This window comes from Lonchura striata, chromosome 11, assembly GCF_046129695.1.
Source record: "Lonchura striata isolate bLonStr1 chromosome 11, bLonStr1.mat, whole genome shotgun sequence".
NCBI lineage: Eukaryota > Metazoa > Chordata > Aves > Passeriformes > Estrildidae > Lonchura > Lonchura striata.
This window is the reverse complement of record NC_134613.1, coordinates 21,882,229-21,904,669: the sequence shown is the minus strand read 5'-3', so window position 1 is coordinate 21,904,669 and position 22,441 is coordinate 21,882,229. Positions and strand designations below refer to the sequence as shown.

General features: G+C 46.1%; 2 protein-coding genes across 5 annotated transcripts; one reads left to right on the top strand and one right to left on the bottom strand.

Moving 5' to 3' along the window:
• Nucleotides 1-136: 136 nt before the first annotated feature.
• On the bottom strand, nucleotides 137-12,701 carry ANKDD1A (ankyrin repeat and death domain containing 1A). 4 transcript variants are annotated; one of them, XM_021552585.3, is made up of 15 exons: nucleotides 12,377-12,701; nucleotides 10,003-10,106; nucleotides 9,264-9,362; nucleotides 8,602-8,700; nucleotides 8,057-8,161; nucleotides 7,717-7,815; nucleotides 7,211-7,309; nucleotides 5,985-6,083; nucleotides 5,554-5,652; nucleotides 5,240-5,338; nucleotides 4,582-4,680; nucleotides 3,179-3,274; nucleotides 1,968-2,169; nucleotides 1,119-1,250; nucleotides 137-876 (listed from the first exon to the last, which is right to left on the bottom strand). In XM_021552585.3, exons 1-15 carry the CDS (start codon nucleotides 12,408-12,410, stop codon nucleotides 815-817), a joined length of 1,527 nt encoding a protein of 508 aa, XP_021408260.2. In that variant the 5' UTR covers nucleotides 12,411-12,701; the 3' UTR covers nucleotides 137-814. The 4 variants fall into 4 exon arrangements, with proteins under 4 accessions (XP_021408260.2, XP_077642059.1, XP_077642060.1 ...); XM_077785933.1 differs by having other exon boundaries at nucleotides 5,554-5,649; nucleotides 12,377-12,530; XM_077785934.1 differs by lacking the exon at nucleotides 5,985-6,083 and having other exon boundaries at nucleotides 12,377-12,530.
• On the top strand, nucleotides 12,409-14,993 carry LOC144246942 (uncharacterized). The gene is made up of 4 exons (XM_077785812.1): nucleotides 12,409-12,432; nucleotides 12,476-12,631; nucleotides 13,780-13,912; nucleotides 14,683-14,993. The coding sequence occupies exons 1-4, from the start codon at nucleotides 12,409-12,411 to the stop codon at nucleotides 14,751-14,753; spliced, it is 384 nt and encodes a 127-aa protein (XP_077641938.1). The 3' UTR covers nucleotides 14,754-14,993.
• The last annotated feature ends 7,448 nt before the right edge of the window (nucleotides 14,994-22,441 follow it).

Here is a 22,441-nt window from a genome sequence, read left to right as displayed (position 1 = left end):
AAACACCTCTGGAAATGAAGAAAACAACCACCACCTGATTGAATTAATCTTAAGCTTTAACTATAAGGTTTACTGTTTTTTCTCTAAAAAAAATGCTGTAGTGTTTTTTTAATAAAGATGACAAGATAAAACTTGCAACTTTAAAGGATAAAATCTGGATTTATTGAAATACAGACATTATTTTCCCCTTGACATGCTGTAAAAACTAAGTATGAAGGATTACATGATAAATGAAAAGATGTTTTGAAAAGGTCAGTCACCTATTTGATTTATAAACATACACATTAATGTACATTTATAAACAGCATATGTTGATATTCTCAAACTTTTTGTGAAGAGTCAAAACATTAAAGATCACAACCCCTCAAGTTCCAAAAGGACCAAAGAGGAGCTTTGATTTTGCTTAAGTTCTTCTCTTAGGGAGGGAATGCATGAACATGCCTAAGACATGAGACACCCCCAAATAAGTAAAGAGCATTCTCATTAACTTAAAAATTTGACAGTTGAAAATGTATGTACAAAAATGTTCTGTAGACAAGTTTTACAGTAAGACTGCAATTTCCTGATGCAGTACGACAAGTAAGGCTCACTCACCAAACTCATTACAGCGCCCAGACCATTTGAAATTGCTGATAAAAACCTCCCTTCTGTGTAGAGATGTTTTTGACCATGAGCATTTGCTTTACCCTTGTCATTTCCTGTCCAGAAGGGTGCAGCAGTGCCAGCAGTTTGTGACAAGAAGCCCTTAGGTTGCATTTGCCTTCTCAGCAGCAGAGAAGTGTTTCTCCTGTGGCTGTGAGAACAGCTCCTGGTATTACATTGCTGTGCACTTTCGTGGAGAGGTGGAGTCTGCATTTGCTTTTTTCCTGATACTTTCTGTAAGAGAGAATTATCTACTGCACAGAACAATAAAGCCATGGCAGGATCTGTTCATTTATCAAACCCAAGAGAAAGAGATTACATGTAATGGAAGCAAGGGGGCAGAGCAGAGGCTTTCAGCTCGTGTGAGTTGGCTTCCCTGAAGTTTTCCTCTGTGTATTTGTCTAGGTGCAGAGTTTGGGCAAATTAATTCAAATAATGCTCAGTTTGCATTATTTAAAGGAAGACAAAAGTATTACCTGCTAAATCTCTTCTCCCAATCCCCACCAGGCCTTCATACAGTCCCTTGATTGGATTTTCTCCTGCAGTGATCACACCATGGAGCCAGATCAGCAACATTCTGTGGCCGTGTTCCCTGTAGCTTTTAGTGCCTGGCAGGATCAAACCACAGATGAAATCCCACACTCAGAGTGCACAGCCCTGACCAGAGCAGACTTCTGCCCTGGTGTGTTTGCACACCCCTCCCTCCTCTCTGGATTTTACTAGGAGGCTGTAAAGCATGGTTTTAATTCCTGGTTATGATGTGATTGCTGGATTTCTGTAGAACTTAATGGAGCGACTATGGCTGAGTTTGGGTTTGTTGCACAGCCTTTAATGGCAATTCAACTTCTGCCTTCAGAGCACAGCTTGCCCCTTGCTCACATCACCCAAACTAGAGTTCTTGCAACAGCCAGAACTAGCAGTGATCTGTTTCTGGCCCTCGGACCCTGCTGTTGCTAATGTATTTCTTAAATTCTAAAGAATTCATTTCACTGCCTTATTGCTACTCAAAAGAAAAAAGTAAAACCAGCAAGTTTCTTCTGTTCTATAGAACAAGAATTGTAGCAAGAACTTGCAGGCCTGCCAAATGTCTCCTAAGGAGTGAGCAAAGAACCACTAATTCCCCTGCTTGCATGCTTTATTCCTAGATAAATTACCGTGTATAGGTAATTCCACATTCAGTAAAAGCAGAATTTTTAACCTAATATTTTAGTTGCTTCAAATAAACCAACTGGCTTTCTTCATGCTTTCCTCTAACTGCAGCTTTATCTCCTAGAAACAAAGTCCAAGGAAAGAAAGGAAAAATAGCTGGGAAGCTTTTTTTATACCTGTCCATTGTTGCTCAATGGCCCTAATGTGATCATCTGTGAATTTCCAGTAATGTGCCAGCTTCTTCCATTCCCCGGGTTTGAGGTACTTAGTGGCTAATCTCCACGTGACTGAGCGAATGTGCTGTGTTTCCAGCCTGTGATCCTGCTTAAAGGTCAAGTGCTTTGCCACCCATGAGCCGGAGTCGCTGTTCAGGTTGTCCTGCAGAGCCAGAACAGGAGTGCTGCAGCAGTGCCTGCAGCTCTGCAGCCTCCCACATCCTCAGCTCTGTGGTCCCTGTGAGTTATTTCTGGCACAGTTATTTTTTTATTCCCTTTATTCTCATTTTACTCTCTGTTCATCATGGTTAGAACGCCATTAATGGCCACTTCACTGGAAGCCCATGCAGATCACTACTTCCATTTCTACACTCCCTTTTATCTGTGGTTTGGGGTAGAATCATTTCATTAAATCTCCTGCTTCCCTGCAACATCAGCTCGTGCTCACAGTGCTTACATGCCAGACTGCAGAGGCTGCATGACATTCTCTAGGGCTGCATGGGAAGCCAATGCAAGGGTCTGATACACTGAGCATGACCCCCGAATCCGCACCTGAGCCACAGGCACATGCCCTCCTTTCATTCCTTCGCTTCCCCCTCTAGAGCACTGCCATGGGAGGACAACCAAAATCTTAACATGCAAGGGATGTGGCATTGGGCTGTACTTTCAGCTCACTCTGCTCAGCTTGGTCTGGGCACAGGCTTGGGGTAGGCAGGGTTTCAGAGGGGAGACTGGGGCTGAGAGGCTGCACTTGGAGGGAGAAGTTGGTTGTATGACTCCAGTGAGAGCTATCTCCTTCCACTGCTGAAAAACTCTCAAAATTCCATTTTGGTGACCTGAGGCCAAGCATTTTTTTGCTCAATCTTTCAGTTTCTCCGTCTGGGAAAAGGAATTAATTCTATCCCCTTGGGAGCAGCTGTTAAATAATTTTTGGAAACCCCTATTCCCATCAGTGCTGCCTGGGATTTCTAACAGCAGAGGCCTTTTCAAATAAGGAAAGCCTTAAGCAGATGCTGTTGGCATGGTGAGGACTTCTGTTTTTCTTAAGTAGGGGAATGAAAATAGAGGTCAGGCTGTCACAGGATGTCCTGTATTTCTTTTTCTTTGACAGCTGGTATGTGGAGTCTCAATGAAGAGGAGAAAGCAAAGGGGCTGTTGTGTAAGCTGCTCACCTTCTTCCATTTGTAAAATCGATCAGCTTTGATAATCATGTCCACCAAGATGATGTGATTGCCTCGGGCAGCAACGTCCAGAGATGTTTTCCCTTGCTGAAATTAGAAAGGAAAAATGAGCTGGAAAAGACTTTGCACCTTAGGAGGTACCACCTCCATGGCCACCCAGCATCTGCAGCAGCTGGCACATGAGGTATTGAGTAATGCACCCACCAGGACCTGTTCTCCCCCTGTGAACACTACAGATGTGAGCTGCTGTCAAGCTCTTGCATTCTGGGCATGGGGAGTGGTTTTCCAGGCTCTGCAGCATCTCCTCTGTTGCTACAAGGGATCTGCCTGTTTTGCAGGAGCCACTGGAAATCTTCCTGCAACCCACCAACATGAGAGCTACCATCACAGGACCAGCTCAGCTCTGCAGTCCAAGGTCTTCTATAGCCTTTTGCACAGCAGGTTTGCTGACACATGAAACCAAAGTGATTTATACAACCTCATTAACTTTACAGGCTCCAGATACACATGATTAAAAATGGTCTCCTAGGAGAAGCACAGGCTGATGAGGCTATGAAAATGTGGCTATGTTCATTTCATGAATATGATTTTGGATTGGGCAGGGGAAGATTTGTATTTCTATCTAAAATCAGAAGGCAGAGAAGAACAAGATTTGAAAGTTGCATGAAGGAAAGCGAGCCAGCTCAGGCATCAGGCACAACAGGAAGAACAGTTCTAGCCTCAGATGTGAGCAGAAACCCAATTTCATACAGAAAAGTGTGAATGTGTCCCCTGTGCTGAGTGTCACAGCAGTTCCACAGAGTGCTGAAAGGTGACAAACATTCACCACAGCTGAAGGCCAGTTCAGAGAAGTGGCCTCAGGTCTGCACTTGCTCTAACCCACTGTAATGGCAAACACTATTTTAATCCCTGCCCAAGGGCCTCCAGCATTTTTTGGCACATACTACATTTTCAGGCCTCTTGAAATTAATTCTGTTGGTTTTATTACATGCCAAAAACCCCAGAACTGTGCCATATCTATACCAAACAGATCCTTTTAACATATGAGAATAAGTGTGCTGTAATTTTTCAGGTATATTACTTACCACTATTTGAGGAAATCTTTGATATTAGTGTTCATGATAGTACAAGAAGGAACTAGAACAACTTTGAGAAGGAAATTGTTGACATTGTGTTATCTATTTTCTACCTGTCTAAGAACCAGTCACTTCTTTCCTGGAAAACACATCAAAATAACCTACTCAGCTGTGTTTTAAGAGCTTATCCCTGGAAATATCCAAATTTTAATATTACTAGCCTTCCCTGAAAATTATGAAAAACATTAAAAATTACCTTCTGTGTATATTTTCCCTCCATACTCCCACAGAACCTGTTTCACCCATGAAGACCTTTACCTTGTCTGTTAGCTTCAGATTAACTCCTGCAATGAGAATCATCTCAGCAATGTCCTGCCTGCCGTGCTCTGCAGCGATGTGGAGTGAGGTCTGCTGCCTCTGCAGAAGGAGGGAGAAAGGACTACACTTCAGAGAAGGACAAGTGTGAGTCTGGAAGGACAGAACACTACCAGGAGGAGCCTTGGGACTGTTTAATGGAAACCAGTAAAACTGAATATAAAATTGTCAATTTTATGGTATCATCAGTAGAGAAGTATGAAGATTAACTGAAACAAGCTACACGAAGTCCCTCATTCAGAAAATTACAGTTTGGTGAGACAACCAGCTACCTCCAGGTTTGCCTCCTATTCTCAACCTTCCAAACATTTTTCGGAATATATTCCATCTTGAAATTTCTCCTACTTGTTCCAGCAAGGACAAGAGAGCCTGACTATTCAATGTTTCAAGGGACACAGGACTGCCCTAATGTTGAACACTATCAAGTGATTACCTCACTGTAACACTTAGAATAATTTCACAGGTTTCACATTTCCTAAGCTGCCTTTCCAGGTTCTCCACATTTTAAAGCACTCCTCTTTAATCCTGTCCCCAAGGTAATAAAATCCCCCATGAAACTGGTTCACATTTCAAACACAAAGAACAGGAGCTGCAGTCTTACATTATCTGGAATGTCAAGGTCACACTCTGCACTGATGAAGAGCTTCACCATGGCTGGGAAGTTCTGCAGGACTGCGATGTGCATTGCTGATGCATTTTTCTGTGGAAAGAACACCCTGCACTTAGGGAGAGCTTAGCTCATAGCACTGATAGGACCATGCTGTGCCCAGCACGTCCCATTCTCAGCTGCCAGTCACTGAGGGCTGACGAGGATACTGCAGCATTGGTGCTTCCAGAGTTGCTTTGTGCTCTTGAGCAGCTCCACAAACTGAATTTACCCTTTTTTTAGTGGTGAGAGCATTGAGAGGGACTCACATGATTGAGAGCATCTGTGTGGATTCCTGCATCCATGAGGATCCTGGCTATCTCCTCATAGCCGTGCAGTGCTGCATAATGAAGGCAGTTCATCTTCTTCTGAGAGGCAAGTCAGAAGACAGGAGTGTTACTCAGGGATTCTTCCCAGAGGCTGCAGTGGTTACAGACTACCCACAAAGAACTCCCTGCCCCCTCCTGCAAGAGTCCTATGGCCCAGCACTGACAAATTCATGGAGATTGTCTCCAGCCAAACCAGTCCAAGAGAGCTTCACCTGCCTCTTTGTACCATGTTTGCCTTTCTCTAAACTCTCTGTGCTATTCCTGAATAGCCACATGACCTCTCTCTATAATGGGTGACCTGGGAAACTACAGGTCTGGGCATAAATCCACATAGTAAGGTTTGGGAATGGAATCAACTCCATGGAGCTAACCTGGCTTTGGGCATTGACATCAGCACCCACTTCCACGAGCAGCTTCACACAGTGGCTGTGTCCCCCCTCAGCAGCCAGGTGCAGAGCCGTGAGTCCTTCCTGCACAAGGCAAGAAAGGACACAAGCAGCATTTCTGTAGACAAGGCCGAGACAGAGCAGCGGAATGAGTCACAGACTCTACCCCGTCTTCTGAATCCATGACATATTACAAACCAGTTCTGAGTGCCAGGGATCTCCAGCTGATTGTTACAAAAATAGAGGACACAATTATCTGCCCTGGACATACCAGAGTACTGCTCTGTCCTTAATGTCACTGGCTGTGGGCCACAAGACAGACATTGTATTCACTATCTTTCCTCCCCTCCAGCCCATCAATAAACCAAGAAGGATTTCACACGGACAGTGAAGACAAACCATTTTCCATAGCTCAGAGACAGAACTGGAAACCTGTGACCCTCTATCACTGGTTTTCCCTTCCGAGGGCTGCAGCTCATTTCATTATAAGAAAACAGAAGCAAGCAAGCAGAATTCCTAAGTGATTTCATCTGGTTTTATTATTGCTCTTTGCACAAAGGGCAGCTCATGTGAGCGTAGACAAATGCTGCCAGTTACCACAGAAGGTGGCTCTCCCTTTCCTTCAGATCTTAATCACAATCAAATACACTTTTTAAAGACAGTAACCAAATAAGACTAAAAAAAATGCTGATAAACGTAATTGGGAGTGTGCCCTGGAATAAATAACTGTGATACTAAGCCAATATTTGCTATCTAGGTCATTAACTGTGTTCCAGCCACATAATTTTCCAGAGTGGATCTGTCAAAAGAGAGATCTCAAACAGAAGGTCCATATGTTCAGTGACTAAGTCAATACTTTAAAGCACGATGAAGTTTGGTTTAAAACACACTCAATAACCATTTAGGCACTTGAATGTACAAGGGTCAGGGAGAGAAAGGGAGATTAAATGGAGTGATAAGGTAGGTGTGCAGATACAGCAGGAAGAGAAGGCAACACTTTAAAGCCGGAAATTGGTCCAAGACGGATGTCGCCTTTCACTAATACTCTGCAAGTGTGACCTGCCTTCACCCACATCGGCTTTAGATAAAATCAGCTATTTTCTAGACCTCTCCTGTCAATACTGGCTTTCCAACCTGATGACTGTGGCAGGAGAGAATTTCTAGGGAGAAAAAGGGCAAAACTGATGTGGTTTTGATTAAAGTGTACTTACTGAGTTTTTTTCATCAAAGTCCACTCCAACATCTATAATCTTCTCCAACACAGAGAGGTGTCCATTTTTAGCAGCTAAATGCAATGCTGTATTTTCTTCCTGAAAGTAAACATTACTTTATAAACATATGTCTCACAGGACTAAGCGATCATATACCACAACCTTGCACAGAGTATATCCAGTGTGGCTGAAAAGCAGGTTGTAACCAGCAGCACAAACATGAAGCAATCTTCCTATGGTTGCAGCAGCAAGGGAAGAACACCTCCTACCTCAAAATGGAGCATGGTCCACCAGGCTTGTTGTGTATCCTGCCTGAAAAGTCCTGGAGAGAAATCATGAACTAAGCAAGAAAATTGCTTGAAGCAGATAGGGAAGAAAAGCCTTGACATCCACAGCCAACATAACAACTGTGGACAACTTGCCTGCCTGAGCCTCATCTGGAATTCTGTTTCACATCCCCTAACCCTTGGACTTCACCTCCCTGGCATGTGGTTTTGTGCCCCTACCTTGTCTTTGGCATTGTGAGAACAACCCAGTCGAATGAGGAACTCTACCACCTCCAGCTGCCCGTACTCTGCGGCCAGGTGAAACGCTGTCCTGTCCATCTTTGGAAGGAAACAGAGAAACACAATTCAAAAGGCTCAGAAAGCACAAGATCAGATCATCTGCTGCAAGAAGCTTGACCAGAGCCAGAATTCCTATCATCCCCAAGCTCACTCTGCAGGAAGACTTCTGGGAGTAGTGTCTGACTCTGATTCTCTTCCCAAAACCAAGGGCAACATTCCTGCTAAGCTCAGCAGAGCAGGACCAAACTTCATGAAACAAAGCTGTGAAAAGTCTTTCTACCTTGTCTCTCTCATCCACACACATGTCCTCCAAGTCCTCCATGATAAACTCCATGACCTGGATGTGGCCCCTCTGAGCTGCACAGTGAAGCAGGTTCCTGCCATTCTGGAAAGGAGACAAAGGACTGCTCATTCAAAGTCCAAGACTGTGGTCAGTCTCTTTTGACAACCTGCTGCTGTTAGCAAGGGCCCTCCCTGCACCTCCAGGACTAAACTTCCTTCTGCTGCAGACAGCAAGTTATAACTGAAATATTAATCCCCTTTTTCCCAGACAAGGTCTGTTTTAACATACAAGGAGTGCCTATTCACTAAACCAATCTTCCATTTCTGTAACACCTTCCACATCAGCACTGCCCAAACATGAGTAGAGGAAGATTTATGCATCTCCAGAGCTCCAATTATTACAACTGCTTCAGGGATAAGTCAGAGTGCAGATGGCAGTCCCCATCAGATGCTATCACACACGACTGAGCTCACAGGTAAACCTCCCTCTATCCCCCAACACTGTCTAGAGCCAAGTGATGGATCCACACAGGAGACCCTCACCCTATTGACACGGTTAATCTTGGCCCCAGCATTGACAAGGATCTGCAGGACACGGAGGTGGCCAAACCAGGCAGACAGGAGAAGAGCATTCATTCCAAACTGGGCAAAAAAGAAGAAAGATATTTACAGTTAAACTGCAGCCACCACCATCCCCATCCTGGAGAGAAAGCTGTCCTCTTAGCTTAATGAAGTTTTCCAAATCCATTTGTTTCTCACTGGTATATTTTTTAGTTGCACTTTTTCCAATTATTATTATTTCTGTCACAGATATTCACAGCAACTGAGCAGAGACCTGCTTCTTGGCAGCTACTACCTATTTAATGGTGTGTATTAACCTGGCTGCATGGAGGAGAGAAAACTTTTTAGCTGTCACTGTCATCCTAAAGCCCCACCATCACAATCAGAAGAAGCCAAACATCCTCATGCCCTGTGGAAAACTTCAGAGATTTTACCAGCCTATTCCAAGTCACTGCAAGGAAAAGGCCAGAATTCAGAGCACAGACACACGTGCCAACAAGGTTTGCTCCAGCCCCTTGCCCACCCTGTGCCACCCACCCAGGGCTAAGGTGCAGTCTGTAACTGCTGGCTTAGCACCCAGTCCCCGGCGCTGCCCCAGCACCGAACACATCTGCAGCACATGCAAAGGAGAGTCGCCTTTGTACAGTGTCTTCATCATCCACGGGGACGTCGTGCTCCAGGAGCAGCCTCACAGCATCCACACTCCCTGCTCCCGCAGCCCAGTGCAGGGCAGTCCGCTCCGCCTGGAAGGGAAGCACAGATGCAGGGAAGGACAGAGGCAGGGAAGGCTGATGTATGCAGTGTGTGCATCCACCAGCCCTTCTGAAGGCCAAAATATCCTTGACCATCTACGGAGCTAGAATTTCTCACTGTGCAGTTTTCTTTGGATGCAGCCCTCTGTCTCTGCTCTCCTGCCAGGCAGACAGGTGTCAGTCACCTTCTGCTCAGGAGCTGCAGTTCTGGATTATAATGACAGCACAGAGTGAAGAACACTGCTGACCATAAATGGGCAGATTGAAACACTAGGGATGGGAGCAATCCTGTGTCTCCATGAACCTACCAGTCAACAAGGAAAGACCTGCACCAGAAACAGAGTTTGTCCCATAGTCTTACTGTACAGTGACAGGAAAATCAAAGCCTTTCATAGTAATCATGTCTATCTGGCAATTGCAGCTTTCCAGTGTGGCGAGGATGATAGCGCTGGAAGTCAGTGTGTTGTGAAAAGTGCTTGGTTCCCACAGGCCCCATTTGGCACTGGGTGTTGTATTTTAAATTTTTGACAATTTAAGCAGTTAATGAGAAGAGTAGTATTAAGGAGCTGCAGTTCTGAAACACATCCTCAGCACTTCCTGCAGCATGGAGGTGGAAAAACCCAGGACTTACATTATTTTTGGCTTTGATATCAACTCCTCTCCTGATGAGTTCCTCCATCCTGGCTGTATCATTTCGCTTCGCTGCGTCATGGAACTCCTTCTCTGACTGAAGCACTGCAGCAGAGCAGAAGAGTGAGCATTATAAAACAGTGCTGGCAAGGGGCATGGAGCAGCATGCCCCAACAAACCTCCCCTTCATCTCACCGGCCCCCATGGCTTCAGGGAAGGATGACTGCAGAAAAGACTTCAAGCAAGAATCCCAGACGTACAGATGCTGACATGTTTACTGGATTTATATTCTACCACTGTCTCTCCTTCCCTGACTACCCCTGTGCCACATCAGTGCTCTTCCAGTCCTACCCACTTCTCTTCTACTTCAGTGTCGTCCTCTGCATGGATTTGCTCCAGCTGCAAAACCTTTTGATCCATGAGGTCCATATCCTCTGGGTACCCTCTGAGGCCCAGAGTCAGTGTGAAGGCTCTGAGATGACACAGACCCTTTCCTCCACCCTTCCACCTACAAGGAGGCCTTTACACATGGTCCCCCTCCAGGCAACATGAACCAGCCAAGCAGCACAAAACTGCCAGCCTGCCCTGTGATTAGTGTTGCATCTCTTAATAAATCATGGCAGTTCTGCACATTATTTACCATGACTGGCAATATTTGTCCTGCACAGTTAGGCACAATTTAAGAATGTTTACTCTCCATGCTGGGCCTTGCCCCAGCAATCTTCTCCTTCATCAAATAAACCTTCCTGCCAAGAAACAAGAGCAAGGCTGTGACTGCCACAGCCCAACAGGGAGGCTCTGAAGGCTTTTGGCAAGGTTGGTGTCAGCGTTTGTTGGGCTCAGTCTCTGTCCCAGTGCTTTTGGGGAATTCTTTTAAGAAGTGCTTCAGTCAGACCCTTGGCCTGTCACATCCTACTGGAGAGCTGGCCCAGAGGCTCTGCTCTCTTCTACACTTCTCCAGAGCCCAGGCTGCAGTTTGAGGGGCTCAATGACTGCGTATCACCCACATGCCATACAAAAGGCATCAAAACATATTATTGTTCCCATTCCACCACACTGAGGGACACAAACAGGAGACTTGCTGCCTAATTCATCTCTTTGTAGGGCACAGAAGAAAGGCATCCCTACCGTGGACACTTAGAGCAACAGAGGTATAACCTCATCCTTCAGTTTCCATTCCCCTTGCCTTCAAACAAAAGAACTTTAGCTCAAGAAAAATGCAAATAACACAAATTTTAATGCTAGACAGGTTCATTCAATAGTGTGTTTATCCACTTAACAGCAGACATGGTCATCTGAGAGTGTGTATTCAAGAGTGCTGGACCTGCTGCTACAATGAAGGCAATGGGATTTGGACACTGATTTCTGCAAGAAATTGGATTTCCTATGCTGTATACTAAGACTCTCTTATCACCTTTTCAGCTGTGTTAACAGGATTGCATTTCACCCTGTATGGACCCTTCCTTTGAGAGGAAATATCAAGAGAACTGGTGAAAAACACACTGAGATTTTGTTAATTATTAACACCAATGGCTACGTGCATACCACCTCCTTATACATGCTTATCTCCCTTCAGTGGAGTAAATCCTATGTTTCAATTAAGCAAATGCTGCTGACCCTGCTCTCCAGGTGACAGAAATGTTTTCTTACATTTCATGGACACAAAAAGCATCATTTTCAAGAGATGCCAAACCACCTTAGTTATTTTTTGCACTAGCTGTGAAGATGCAGTAACAAATCTGGCATCACTAAGGCTGCAGAAGCTGCAATTTATTTATTTTCAGCAGCACATGAGTAACAGTTTGATGGTCTGAGTTTCCTATTTAAGACCCACAGCGGCTCTGTAAGTGCACTCCTCATCATGGCATGCAGCTGTCCAGCAGCAACATTTCCGTGGATATTCAGCAGTGTTCCTTCTCTTTCAAGCTCAGATTCCAGGGTACTTCATAGCTTACTGAATAGGAATTCAGTTATCACAGTGTGGAAAACATTTTAAATTATTTACCCTCAATGCAGTGTACCAACTCACAGGCAGTTTATTATGCAAGCGATGTAGACCAAAACCCATCCACCGAGCCCTACGTGAGGCTGCAGGACACAAAGACAACTTGGGGTGGGGACCGAGGGGGCCAAAAACCCCAAGTGCGGGGTGCCAGAGTTATGCGCAGCATCTCAGCGGCGCAGGATGCTCTGGGGCAACAGCAATCTCGATTCCCGGGTAGGTTTAACCACCTGCTTTGTTTCCGAGCGGGTTTTCAGGCGTTATATTTTAGGGGATGCCAGCTCTGCCCCTCAGGCCCGCCCGCCGAGCCGCCCCTCACGGCGCTGCGCCCCCGCCCCGCCGGGGCAGCCCCGGCGGCCGCGGCCCCACTCACGGCTGTCGCCTTCCCACGCCAAGTCGTCTCCCATGTCGCGACACGGCGGCGACACGGCGGCCCCAGCGCCGTCCCCGCCGCCTCAGAGCGGGCTGACAGCCGCGTCCCCGCCTCCTCGCGGGCCGCCTCGCCGCCGCCGAGCTGCTCTTTTGCCGCTCTTTAAAGCAAAAGATCGTAAAACAAGCCCATTTCCAGGCGAACGCGGTGTTTTCGGGCCGTTTGGGGAGGACATCCAGCTGCCGCCATTTCGACCAGGTGCCGCCTTTCGCCTCAGCGCGGCTCTGCTGAGTGCTGCTGCTCCGAGGTGGTGGGTGGTTTAATTTAAGATTAGTTTAATTCTGTTTCCAGAGCAGTTGGGGAGGAGAGGGATTTCTAAGCAGTAGGAAATACGGGGGCTTTTTTTTTTAATTTTTGTTTTTGTTTTCCCCTCAAAGCAAGGCTCAGGGGTTGATGTTTCCTGGGAATTAGGTGCTCTTGTTACCACACGTCCCTCAGGGGGTGCAGCAGGGGGCAAAAGGGCTTTTCCCTCAAAGTTTTAGTGAAATCTTCAGTTTCAGCGTCTGGGCTGGTTTTATCTTTTGTTTTGTTCTCCATTTTGATAGTATGATAAGAAAGAAACCAGGGTGAGCTGAGGTTGCGGGGATAATCAGATCTGTTTCTGTGGGTCCCCCACAGTACTGCTCCCCTGTAATGCTGCTTCCATCTCTGGGACTCCCCCACATAAGAGGGACATGGAGTAGCTGGAGTGAGTCCAGAGGAGGCCACAGAAATTCCCCAAGGGCTGGAGCACCTCTGCTCTGGAGCCAGAGTGGCAGAGCTGGGGGTGTTCAGCCTGGAGAAGAGACAGCTCCGGGGAGACATTATATGAAGCCCCATCCTGGAAGCATCCAAAGCCAGGTTGGGTGAGGCTCGGAGCACCCTGGGATACTGGAAGGTGGTGGAACTGGATGATCCTTAAGGTCCATTCCAGCCCAGACCATTCTGTGATTCTTTGCTGCTGGTCTCAGGATAGGAGAGGTGACATCAGGTTTGTATCCCGTCCCTAGTCCATGCTGGCCCGCAGATGGTCTTTATAAGGATTCCCTGGAGAAGTGCCCCTGGAGCAGTATCTCTCTCTGTACAGCTGATTTTGGCTGTGAGCTCACTCTGATGCCTGTCACCACATGAGGGTGCCAGTGCTGTTCACCTGCTGCGACTTCCTGCTCTAGCAGTAAAGTCCAGGGTGCAGATGGGGCTGTTCCCTGGGCTTGGGACAGTTTTGGGATACATCCCGATCTCGAGGACCCTTGTGTGGATCCGTGATGCTCCTGTGAGAGAGGATGGGGCATTTGTGTTGGGAGATGGGGGGAGGCAGATAAGAAGAGACCCTCTGCTTCTCCAGACATGTCCCTCTGTGCACACAGGTATGCCAGAACTGTCTCCAGGGCAGGCAGACAGTGGTTTCCACTTCATTGAAACCCATCACCCACGGATTCAGTAGCCAACTTGCTGATGCAGTTGGACCACTACAGCTTGGCCTGCCCAACTGTGAAATGGGTAGGTGGACCCTAAGCTCTTGAGCAAATACAGAATGTGTGGAGGTTTATGGATAGTTGCTGCTCTCAGAGATTTGGATTTATGTTTTGTTTGTCTTTTATTCAAGCTGAAGTTAAAAAAAAAAAAAACAAGGCACTCTCTCTGGTAGGAAAAGTGAACATAAGGTCTGTAGGTCTGCCTGGATAAAGGGGAAGCTCTTCTTTTGTACAATAGCTTAGCGGGTAGAGCATCCTCCCCGAGGAAAGGGGAAAGCTGGGCTTGATCCTTGTTTCTCCCGGAGGGGAGATGGAAACCTCGGGCCACACAAGACCCCAGAGAGTACTGTATACAACAGGCAGCAAGCATATCTGATGCAGAGAGTTTTTCTTGCTTTTTCCTGTTACTTTAAATAATTAATGATCTGATGGAGCAGGGAGTGGAGAAGGCAGGTGTCCTGTTTCCCTGGAGAGCAATCTGTGCACCCGGCAAGACAGAGTCTTGCGCTTTCTCGATGAATATTTAAGTGTCTTCAGACAAACTGGAACGGCGCCAGCAGGGATGACTGAGAAGGGCTGAGCCCTTCCCACTGGGTATCCTAGTGCCTGGGGGCTGGGGAACAACCCTGAATAGGGCAGGGAATAATCCCTGCTTGCACGGACTATGGAGGTGCTGTGCATCCCAGCCTTGGATGGGACCTCGGCACTTGCTAGCCTTTTGTTATGCTATAAGAGATCCTTGGATGGAAAGCTGTCTGGATTTAAACTGCCACTGTTAATGTCATTGTCTTTCAGAGCTTGAATCAGCCAGGACTCATCACCCACGGCTCTCCTGCGGGTTAATGCTGATCTCAGAGGAGGAATAGCGCAGATGCACTGAGAGTTCGCATCTGTTTGTGAGCTTGGATGTTTCCAGCAGGCAGAAAAAACGGCAATGTAGGCAGTTCCTTCTGTCCTTCCCAAAGTGGTATGTGTTCAGGGGTGGAAGGGACCAAGACTTTCTGCTGATACTGAGTACAGAATGCTGCGACAATTTATTAATGACACTGAACATTCGCCTGGCGATCCATTTATTAGCTAACAGACTTAAAACAGCTCTTGGATTTTTCCACTAATGTTGTAGCACAAAGGTGGTAATTTGACCCCTTTTTGCAAAATATTGCAGACATTGACCCCATCTTCAGAATGGCGTTAAAATCTTTGACTTTATTTCACTTGATGAATAATTTTAGCTGAGCCAGCTTTGTGCTCTTTCTCACTTAGAAGTGAAGCTCTCTGTCAGAGAATTTTGTGCTCTTATTTTGCATGCACAATTTTTTTGGTAGTGCTTTGGGATAATCATTATTTTTTATCACATTCAAAAATCATGAGCCAGGCTGCTTAAATCCATGTAATTTAAAAATGTGCCTCTGTTAGCTCCCTGATTTAGTTGTATACAGTGTGATTTTCAAGCCAGTCAGATTTGCAGTTAGCCATGTAATACAGCCCACAAACCAGTGTGTGTTTATGCAGAAACAGTTGCTTACCTAGAGGTTTAGCAAATTGGACTTTAATTTATAATCTTCCTTTGGAAGCAAAACTGGAAGGTGACTCCTCCTGCCTGCAGCTGCCTGTAATTTGGGAAACCAAGCTTCTGCTTCTCTGGTGCTGCCCATAGCAGGGGAGCCTGGTTTGAGGAACAACCCCCATCCTTGGAGGATTGTGTTTTTCGGCATATGCTGCTACAGGCAGGAAATGGAATATTGCATGGGAGAGGGGATGACCACTTTCCTCTTTCAGTGCTGATGGACTGTTTTTACGTGACAAGGTGTCAAACTTCCCAGTGTGGTGAGATAGCAACCATGGGCTCTTGCCTGGCAGCACCTGACCCAGATCTTTGGGCATTGTGGTACACAGCTGCCATTGATGAGGAATTGTATGTTTGTGCTTCTTCATGTCCCTGCTGTGGGTATCCACAAGGGACCAACCATGCCAGTTCTGTGCTCTTTCAGATATGTCCCATTAGAATGGAACACACGTTACAACTCTGGCTACGTGGCTTCATGTGTGGCTCCAGCTTATTTATTTTTTGTCTGGGTTTGGCTTTTAGTTGTTCTGTAGACTAGGTTATTTTTGGTGCTTTCTTTGATAACTCTGTTCCTGTGACATGCTGCGGAGCCAGAACTCCTTTGGGAACATCCCAGAAATGCACACAAACATCAGCCCTGTAGCTTCTAACACTCAACATATGGAGCTTTCAGAAGGCTGGACACCTAACGGGACTCCGCAAACCCACTCTGGAAGCCTGAGAAGGGTTCCAGCAGTTTCCTCAAAGGCTGCATTCATTTCCTTGCAAGGCTTCCACAGAGGAACAGCTTGTTAGAGGGACCTGTGGAGCTTGGAAGTTTTGCCAATAATAATTCAGGCCCAATTCTGAAGTCAAATATTTAGCTAAACAGAGACTGTCTGATGGCTGGATTAAACACAGACTGCATCTGAGTGGGCTCAACATTTCAGGTTTTTGTCAGTGTCCATTTCACGAGCCTCTAATTCCATTTTTCCTGTCTTCCCAGACTCGGCTGATGCTGTGTAATGTTTCAGACAGCACAGAATGAGGTATTTCAGCAGAGCTGTTGCTCCTAGCTCAGGAAACAGCCTGAATCACAAAGTGATATTCTTTGCTTTAGGCTTAAGAATAATCCAGTATTATGGGATTGGGAGGAAATCATGTTAGAGAAACTGAAGGTTTTGTTTGTTTGTTGGTAAGAAAAAGTCTCAAGGAACCAGGCAGAGATGTCAGACAGGGCTGGTGAGTGAGCCTTGCCAGTGTGCTGCATGGTGCTGACACAGATAGCTCAGTCCATATTAACAGCAACTGGAAGTTTGAGCTGGTGATTTGGCACTTCCCTCTCCTGTCACTCTCACTTCCCAAAGCCGATAGGCCTTTAAATCCCTTGTAAAGATAAATGAGCTTAAGCTTCTATGTAGCTTTGAAAGTGAAGCTTACATGTAATTAGCGCTGTGGCAGAGGGTGTTCCTGATGGGTCTGGCCACTCCTGTTGACCCCTGACCTCCACATGGAGCTTACTGACGGCCACTACATCTTCCAACTCCATATATTCTCCTTCCAGCTGTGGAGAATTGGGCTCGCATCTATCCTGCAGGAATATGTGAGAGGCAAAAAAATACCCCCCCAGTGTCTTTTGTACCTGAATGATACCTTAGAAATAAATGTAGGAGAAAAAAAGTGTTATTTCTGTGATGCTTGGCTGAGGGAAGTCTGAGCCCATTGCGTTCAGACTTTCTTAGTGCCTGAGGACTAGGTTTGACCAGTAGCTGGGAGATTACTGGTTTGACAGTCTGTGTCTCATGGTGGTGATCAGGTAGCAGTGGTCATTCTGTCTGTGCTTTGAACTACTTGCCTTACTGGAATCATGTAACCTGGTCTTTCAAAGCCAGGAATGTAACAGTAGTATGGTCTTAAAACACCTACTGTAGCAAATGTAGCAGGAAAGGAAAGGATCTAAAGGCAGAATATTCTTTCTTGAATTTAAGAAGAGAAATGGTGTGATGGAGCTGGAGTCACTGCCCTCCCTCGTTTGAATGTGTTGGTTAACTGAGCAAGTGTTTGGATATGGGAGGTGGGAACGGCTGCCTTGTATAAACCAAGCTATAATCGGGACACTGAATCCTAATCCCCTCAGTGACATGCCTGCAGGCAATGTTTTTATTCTCACTTTACTGCATGTGTAAAAAGAGGGAGGATCTTCTGCTTCCTGTGCCTCTGAGGATTGTCTGGCTCCTAAAGGCAATCTCTCCCTCTTCAAGACAAAAATACAGCTGAAATGTAGGATCTTTTAACCATAAACCCAAAGTGATAAAACCTACTTCCAGAGGCACAGCCCTGAGCTGCTCTTATGACATGCTGAAGGACTCAGTGCAAAACTTGAAGTGAAACAGAAAATTGTGTTTGAGGATTTAATAAAAGCTAAGTGGAAGCAAAGTGTTGCTCAGTGATGCCATTGCTCCCTTCTAATCTGACCCCCATGCAGTCCAACAGGAGCAGGCAAGCACAGTGCAGCTTTGGAAGTGTTTCATTTCTGTCTCTCAGCAATTTTCTTCCAGAGCCCAAAACATCTGTCTCTGCCTCCAGCCACATGCAAGTGCACCGAGAGCGTTTTGTTCCAAGCCTAATGAGTGATTTTATGGTCTTGGAATTGGAGGCACGGGGAGGGGGCTGGGACAGCAGCTGGAGTCATGTGTTCTACAAGAAGCTCTGTGATGTCAAATTGTAGCCTGATGATTTTTACTTTACTGCAGCCCATCAGGCTTCCCTTTAAAGTCCTCTGCTGGAATTGCTGGTGATCGTGCTCTGACATGGGCTTCTTCACTGCTGGGCTCAACAAGCAACATGGAAAATAATGACACCAGTGGAGAGGAGGTGGGGGAGCTCAGCTGGGCATCAGCTCCACTCTGTGTGTGGAGAGAGCACACACGTGAATGCAGAAAGCACACTTTGCCTATCCTGCCTCTGGCTTCAGTGCTCAGGAGGGATGAGGGAACAAACAACCCCGGGAAGATGTGTAATCACATCACTCAGGTGTTGAGCAGATGGTGCTGAGATGTGGTGATACACGTGGTCTGAGAAAAGGTACGGAATTAACTGACTCAAATTGTCACTGATATCAGCAGCATTTTTAAAGCATAACCCCAGCTTTCTCTTTGAAAAGGACATGGTTATCTGTAGAGAGAGATAATCTGTACACAGCACAGGAAACAGAAGGCAGATGTTGTCATATGTTTATCATATATTTCCACCATGAGGTCTTCCTTTGGGACAGGCTTGCAGATCCTAGGCCCCGGAGCAGGACTTAAACACGTAGGGACTATGCTGTGTTTATCCAGGGCAGATTATACAGTGCTCTTCCTCCACCTGCCCAAGTTCTCTTGGTCTGAAAAGCAAGTTTATATTCACTCACTGTGACTCAGCCATAGAGTCTGACTCATTTTCTTGCTGTTACTCATAGAAATGAAAAGCCAAATGGCAACCAGTCTGTGCCTGTAGCCACCTGTAATTCTCCAGCTTTCTGCTGCTTTGCTCTGCATGAGTTGCTGTTTATTGACACTAACACACTTACCTTACTGAAGCTTTTAATACTTCTTTCTAGAGAGGAAGAAGACTGATTAGAAAATAAAATTTTCTACCTCTAAAGTGAAGAGGAAGTGTGCTGAATCTCCACGGCTGCTTGCGGAGTTCCTGAAATTAAACTATTTCAAGTGGACACTTCACAAAGATAGCAACAGGATGGGACCGGATGGGACCAGATGGAGCAGCTGCAGAATTGCTGCAGCTCCTGAGCTGACCTCTGTGGTCTGGAGGAAGTTGCTGGTGGTCTATCTCTTAAAGGTGTTCAGTACTAGGAGATTCTGCTTCCAGCAGTGATGACGTGTTGGTCACCAGAAATCTGTCTCACCCCCTCTCTGGGTTGGACTTCCTACTGCAGTGGAAGGACTTGAGCTGCCTGGGGTTCTGTGGGCTGCCTGTCCTTAAAGAAAGGAATGGTGTTTTACTCTGTGTAAGCCTCTGTTACACTGCTATCTCAGGAGTCTGCTCATTTCAGACCTGGCTGTTGCTCACTTCCACATATTTTGTCCTCTCATCAGGGTGCAGGGGAACACCAGGCCCCAGTTCCTTCTCTTGCAGTGTGATAGGTGGCTTATTCTGTGCTAGAGACTGGAGGAGCATGAGTCAGAATTGAAAACCTCACCCAGGAGAAGCTTTAGCTGTGAGATGGGAATTGGTGCCTGCCACTACAGCTGGGCCAACCCCAGCCTTTCCTATTCCAGCCTCATGCTGTGTAAAAGCTGCACAATAGAGCACAGTGCAAAGCTCCAGGTGGGTGGGCTGTCCAGACAAGGAGGTATCCTGGGTATGGAGCAGGGCAGTTTCCTCTTGGTTATGGGAAGCTGAGGTTCAATACAACAGGTTGAGTCTTCCAGAGGGGAATTTGGCCTTAAACCTGGCTCTCCTTTCTCAGTGGTCTGCTGCTGGGTGAGAGGCCACCACAGAGTTCTGCTCTTTCATCATTCTCCTGGATCCCATCTTAAGAGTTTTGGTAAGAATTGTTCCACAAACTCTCAAATGAAAAGCTGGGATTTTGGTTATTTTCTGGTGGAAAAATATTTAATTGGAAATATTAGTTGGCACACTTTCAGCTGGAACACTGCCTTCCACTCTCTGAAAATATTGCTCATTTTAAGTGCAAATCCTTCTTGTGTGGGTTTTTTTTCTTGTTGCAATCCCTTACTTGGGTTTCTTTTTGCCTTAAGCAGATGATGGGAGTTGGCATCTTGTTCCGTGGCACTGAAGTGACCTCCTGGGGCTGCCTGCATGTCCTGCTGCCCTTCATGGCAGAGAATGGCTGAGAGAGGCTGCAGTAGTTGTGGCACGTAGGGAGCAGGCACTGCCCTGTTGCTCCTGGCTGTCTGCTCTTAATACCCGCCACCGCCCCCAGCTCTGGCAGCTGGGCTTGCAAAAAGCTCTGCGGGCAGTGGAAGTGAGCTGGTTTCTTCATGACAATGTAGTTATCCTTTTAAGGGAAAATTCCCTCTGGGAGCCAACCCTCAATTACCTCCTGCTCCAGTGCCTTCTTGCTGGAGATGGCTTGTAACACAGCTGAGTTACAGCCACAGGAACTCAGCTGAGTGCCCAACCACTTGGAAAAAAAATCATAATTAAACTCTGTTGGCCTCTGTTGGTTGCTGAATCTAGAAATTGGGGTCAGAACCCAGTGGCTGGCTCTCCTCATCAGTGCATTTGTGCAGAACCAGTCTGTGGATGCTACATCTTCAAACCCAGATGCTTTCTATTCCCACTGCATTTCTGGTGTGTGCAGACCCCTGTGTGCTTGTTCTTCCCTAAAGCAGTTTGTTGCAATATTTGGGAGCTCTAGGTAGGACAGGACTGGTGACAATTAACTAATGCAAGTATATGCTAAATGCAGGGAACTGGGCTAGGCAGTGGCTGCATTTCAATTTGCTGTTATTCACTGTGGTGAATGGGAAGGGTCCTCCAAGGGTCCTGATTTGGAGGCTGAACAATTCCTTCTATTCTGCTGACATGTCTCACAGTCCACAGGAAGGATGTCTAACCAGGATGGGGCTGCTGTGGATGTTGCCCTCTGCCTCTGTCTCAATGAGCAGAACAGGAGCTGTAGAGAACAGCCTGTGCTCTTTCTATTCTATAGGAGTGGTGGCCTTGGCTGCAAGCCCCCAAATTTACATCTCTTGTGTTTAGTGCTGAAAATACTTTAATTCCAAACAAGCAGCTTACTAGAAGAACATGGCATTCTTGAATGCAAACTTGTCACAGGAATGAGGCTAGACTCCTTACAGACGTTCTGGGGATTCCTTTTGATGTCTGCAAATTTACTGGGATTGTGTGGGCATTTTCTCTCATTTAAAAAACCAACTCTGTACCTGTGCAGCTACTGTTGTCTTGAGACAAAATAAATGGACCACAGCTCATGGACTGCCTGGATCATCTCAGAATGAAACAATGCCTTTTTCAGGAGCAGATGAGCCAGGCTGGAACCTTGTGCCTCATTTTGAATGAAATGGACAGGAATCCTACTTTGCCTAGATTGGACTGAAAAAGCTTTCACATCTTCTCAGCTTTCCCAAGGGCTTAAATTTTCTTCCCTTTATCTAGAGCAAGGAAAAACATTTAAAAAATTTTTAAACTTTTGTGAAAAACCAAGAAGCAATCACAATAGCTCCATCAAAATATGTAATTTCATATTTTTAAAAATGCTTGGGTTAGTTACTTAAGAAATTGTAAGCCAAAGTGTTGAAATCATGTTTTTGAGCTGCAGAGCAAAATTGTCACCTTTTGAAATGTCAGCTTCTCAAAATTATTTTTTGTAGTTTTTAAACCAGCACAACTTTCTATATCTGGAGTCCTCTGATAACAGCCTTGCATTGCTGTTTTGACCAGAAAATGTTTTGGCATAAAATTTCTCACCAGCAACTCCCATGAGGTCCTGTTTCACCCTAGAAGGTGGGTGGTTTTGAACCCACCTGGATGGAAGACCAGAAATGTGGCTAAGCTGAGAGCAGTCCTGCCCTTTGAATACATGACTATTGTTTGCACTGCTGACCTTTCACAAGTTCATTAGCTCTTGGCCATGGAAAATAAGTGGAATATATTTGCCTTGCTCAGGAAATTCAACCCATGCTGTTGAAAATTCAGCGTTGCTCCAGAGCCTGTCGAAAGCTCTGTGGTTGGAGAGAAAGGTTATCCACAGGCTGGGGTATCTCCTGTGATCTCCCATATGACATCTGGCCATGTTTTTCCTTTGAGCTTCCCCTCACCAGTCTCTTGCAAAGCTGTACAATACATGAAGAGCTGGGCAGTGCTTTGCTGTCATGGTGATGTGGTCTAAACAAACCCAGAAGACTTTGCCAGCATTTCAAAACTCGCCTCTTGTTGCAAATGAAATAGCTGAGGAACTTGCAGTTTTGTTTGCACAGATCCTTGCCCAGTTAGTCATGCTGCCTTGCATATCTGTTGGAC

What these genes read in the sequence shown, in the direction of transcription:
- LOC144246942 (XM_077785812.1), top strand. Translation starts at nt 12,409, where the DNA reads ATGTCGCGACACGGCGGCGACACG. An exon ending in CGCGACACGGCGGCGACACG is followed by an intron (nt 12,433 to 12,475) that starts GCGGCCCCAGCG and finishes GCGGGCTGACAG; the next exon opens with CCGCGTCCCCGCCTCCTCGC. An exon ending in CCTGCCCAACTGTGAAATGG is followed by an intron (nt 13,913 to 14,682) that starts GTAGGTGGACCC and finishes ATTGTCTTTCAG; the next exon opens with AGCTTGAATCAGCCAGGACT.
- ANKDD1A (XM_021552585.3), bottom strand. Translation starts at nt 12,410, where the DNA reads ATGGGAGACGACTTGGCGTGGGAAGGCGACAGCC. An exon ending in AGATTAACCGTGTCAATAGG is followed by an intron (nt 8,162 to 8,601) that starts GTGAGGGTCTCC and finishes TCTCCTTTCCAG; the next exon opens with AATGGCAGGAACCTGCTTCA. An exon ending in GATTTTACAAATGGAAGAAG is followed by an intron (nt 2,170 to 3,178) that starts GTGAGCAGCTTA and finishes CTGGCTCTGCAG; the next exon opens with GACAACCTGAACAGCGACTC.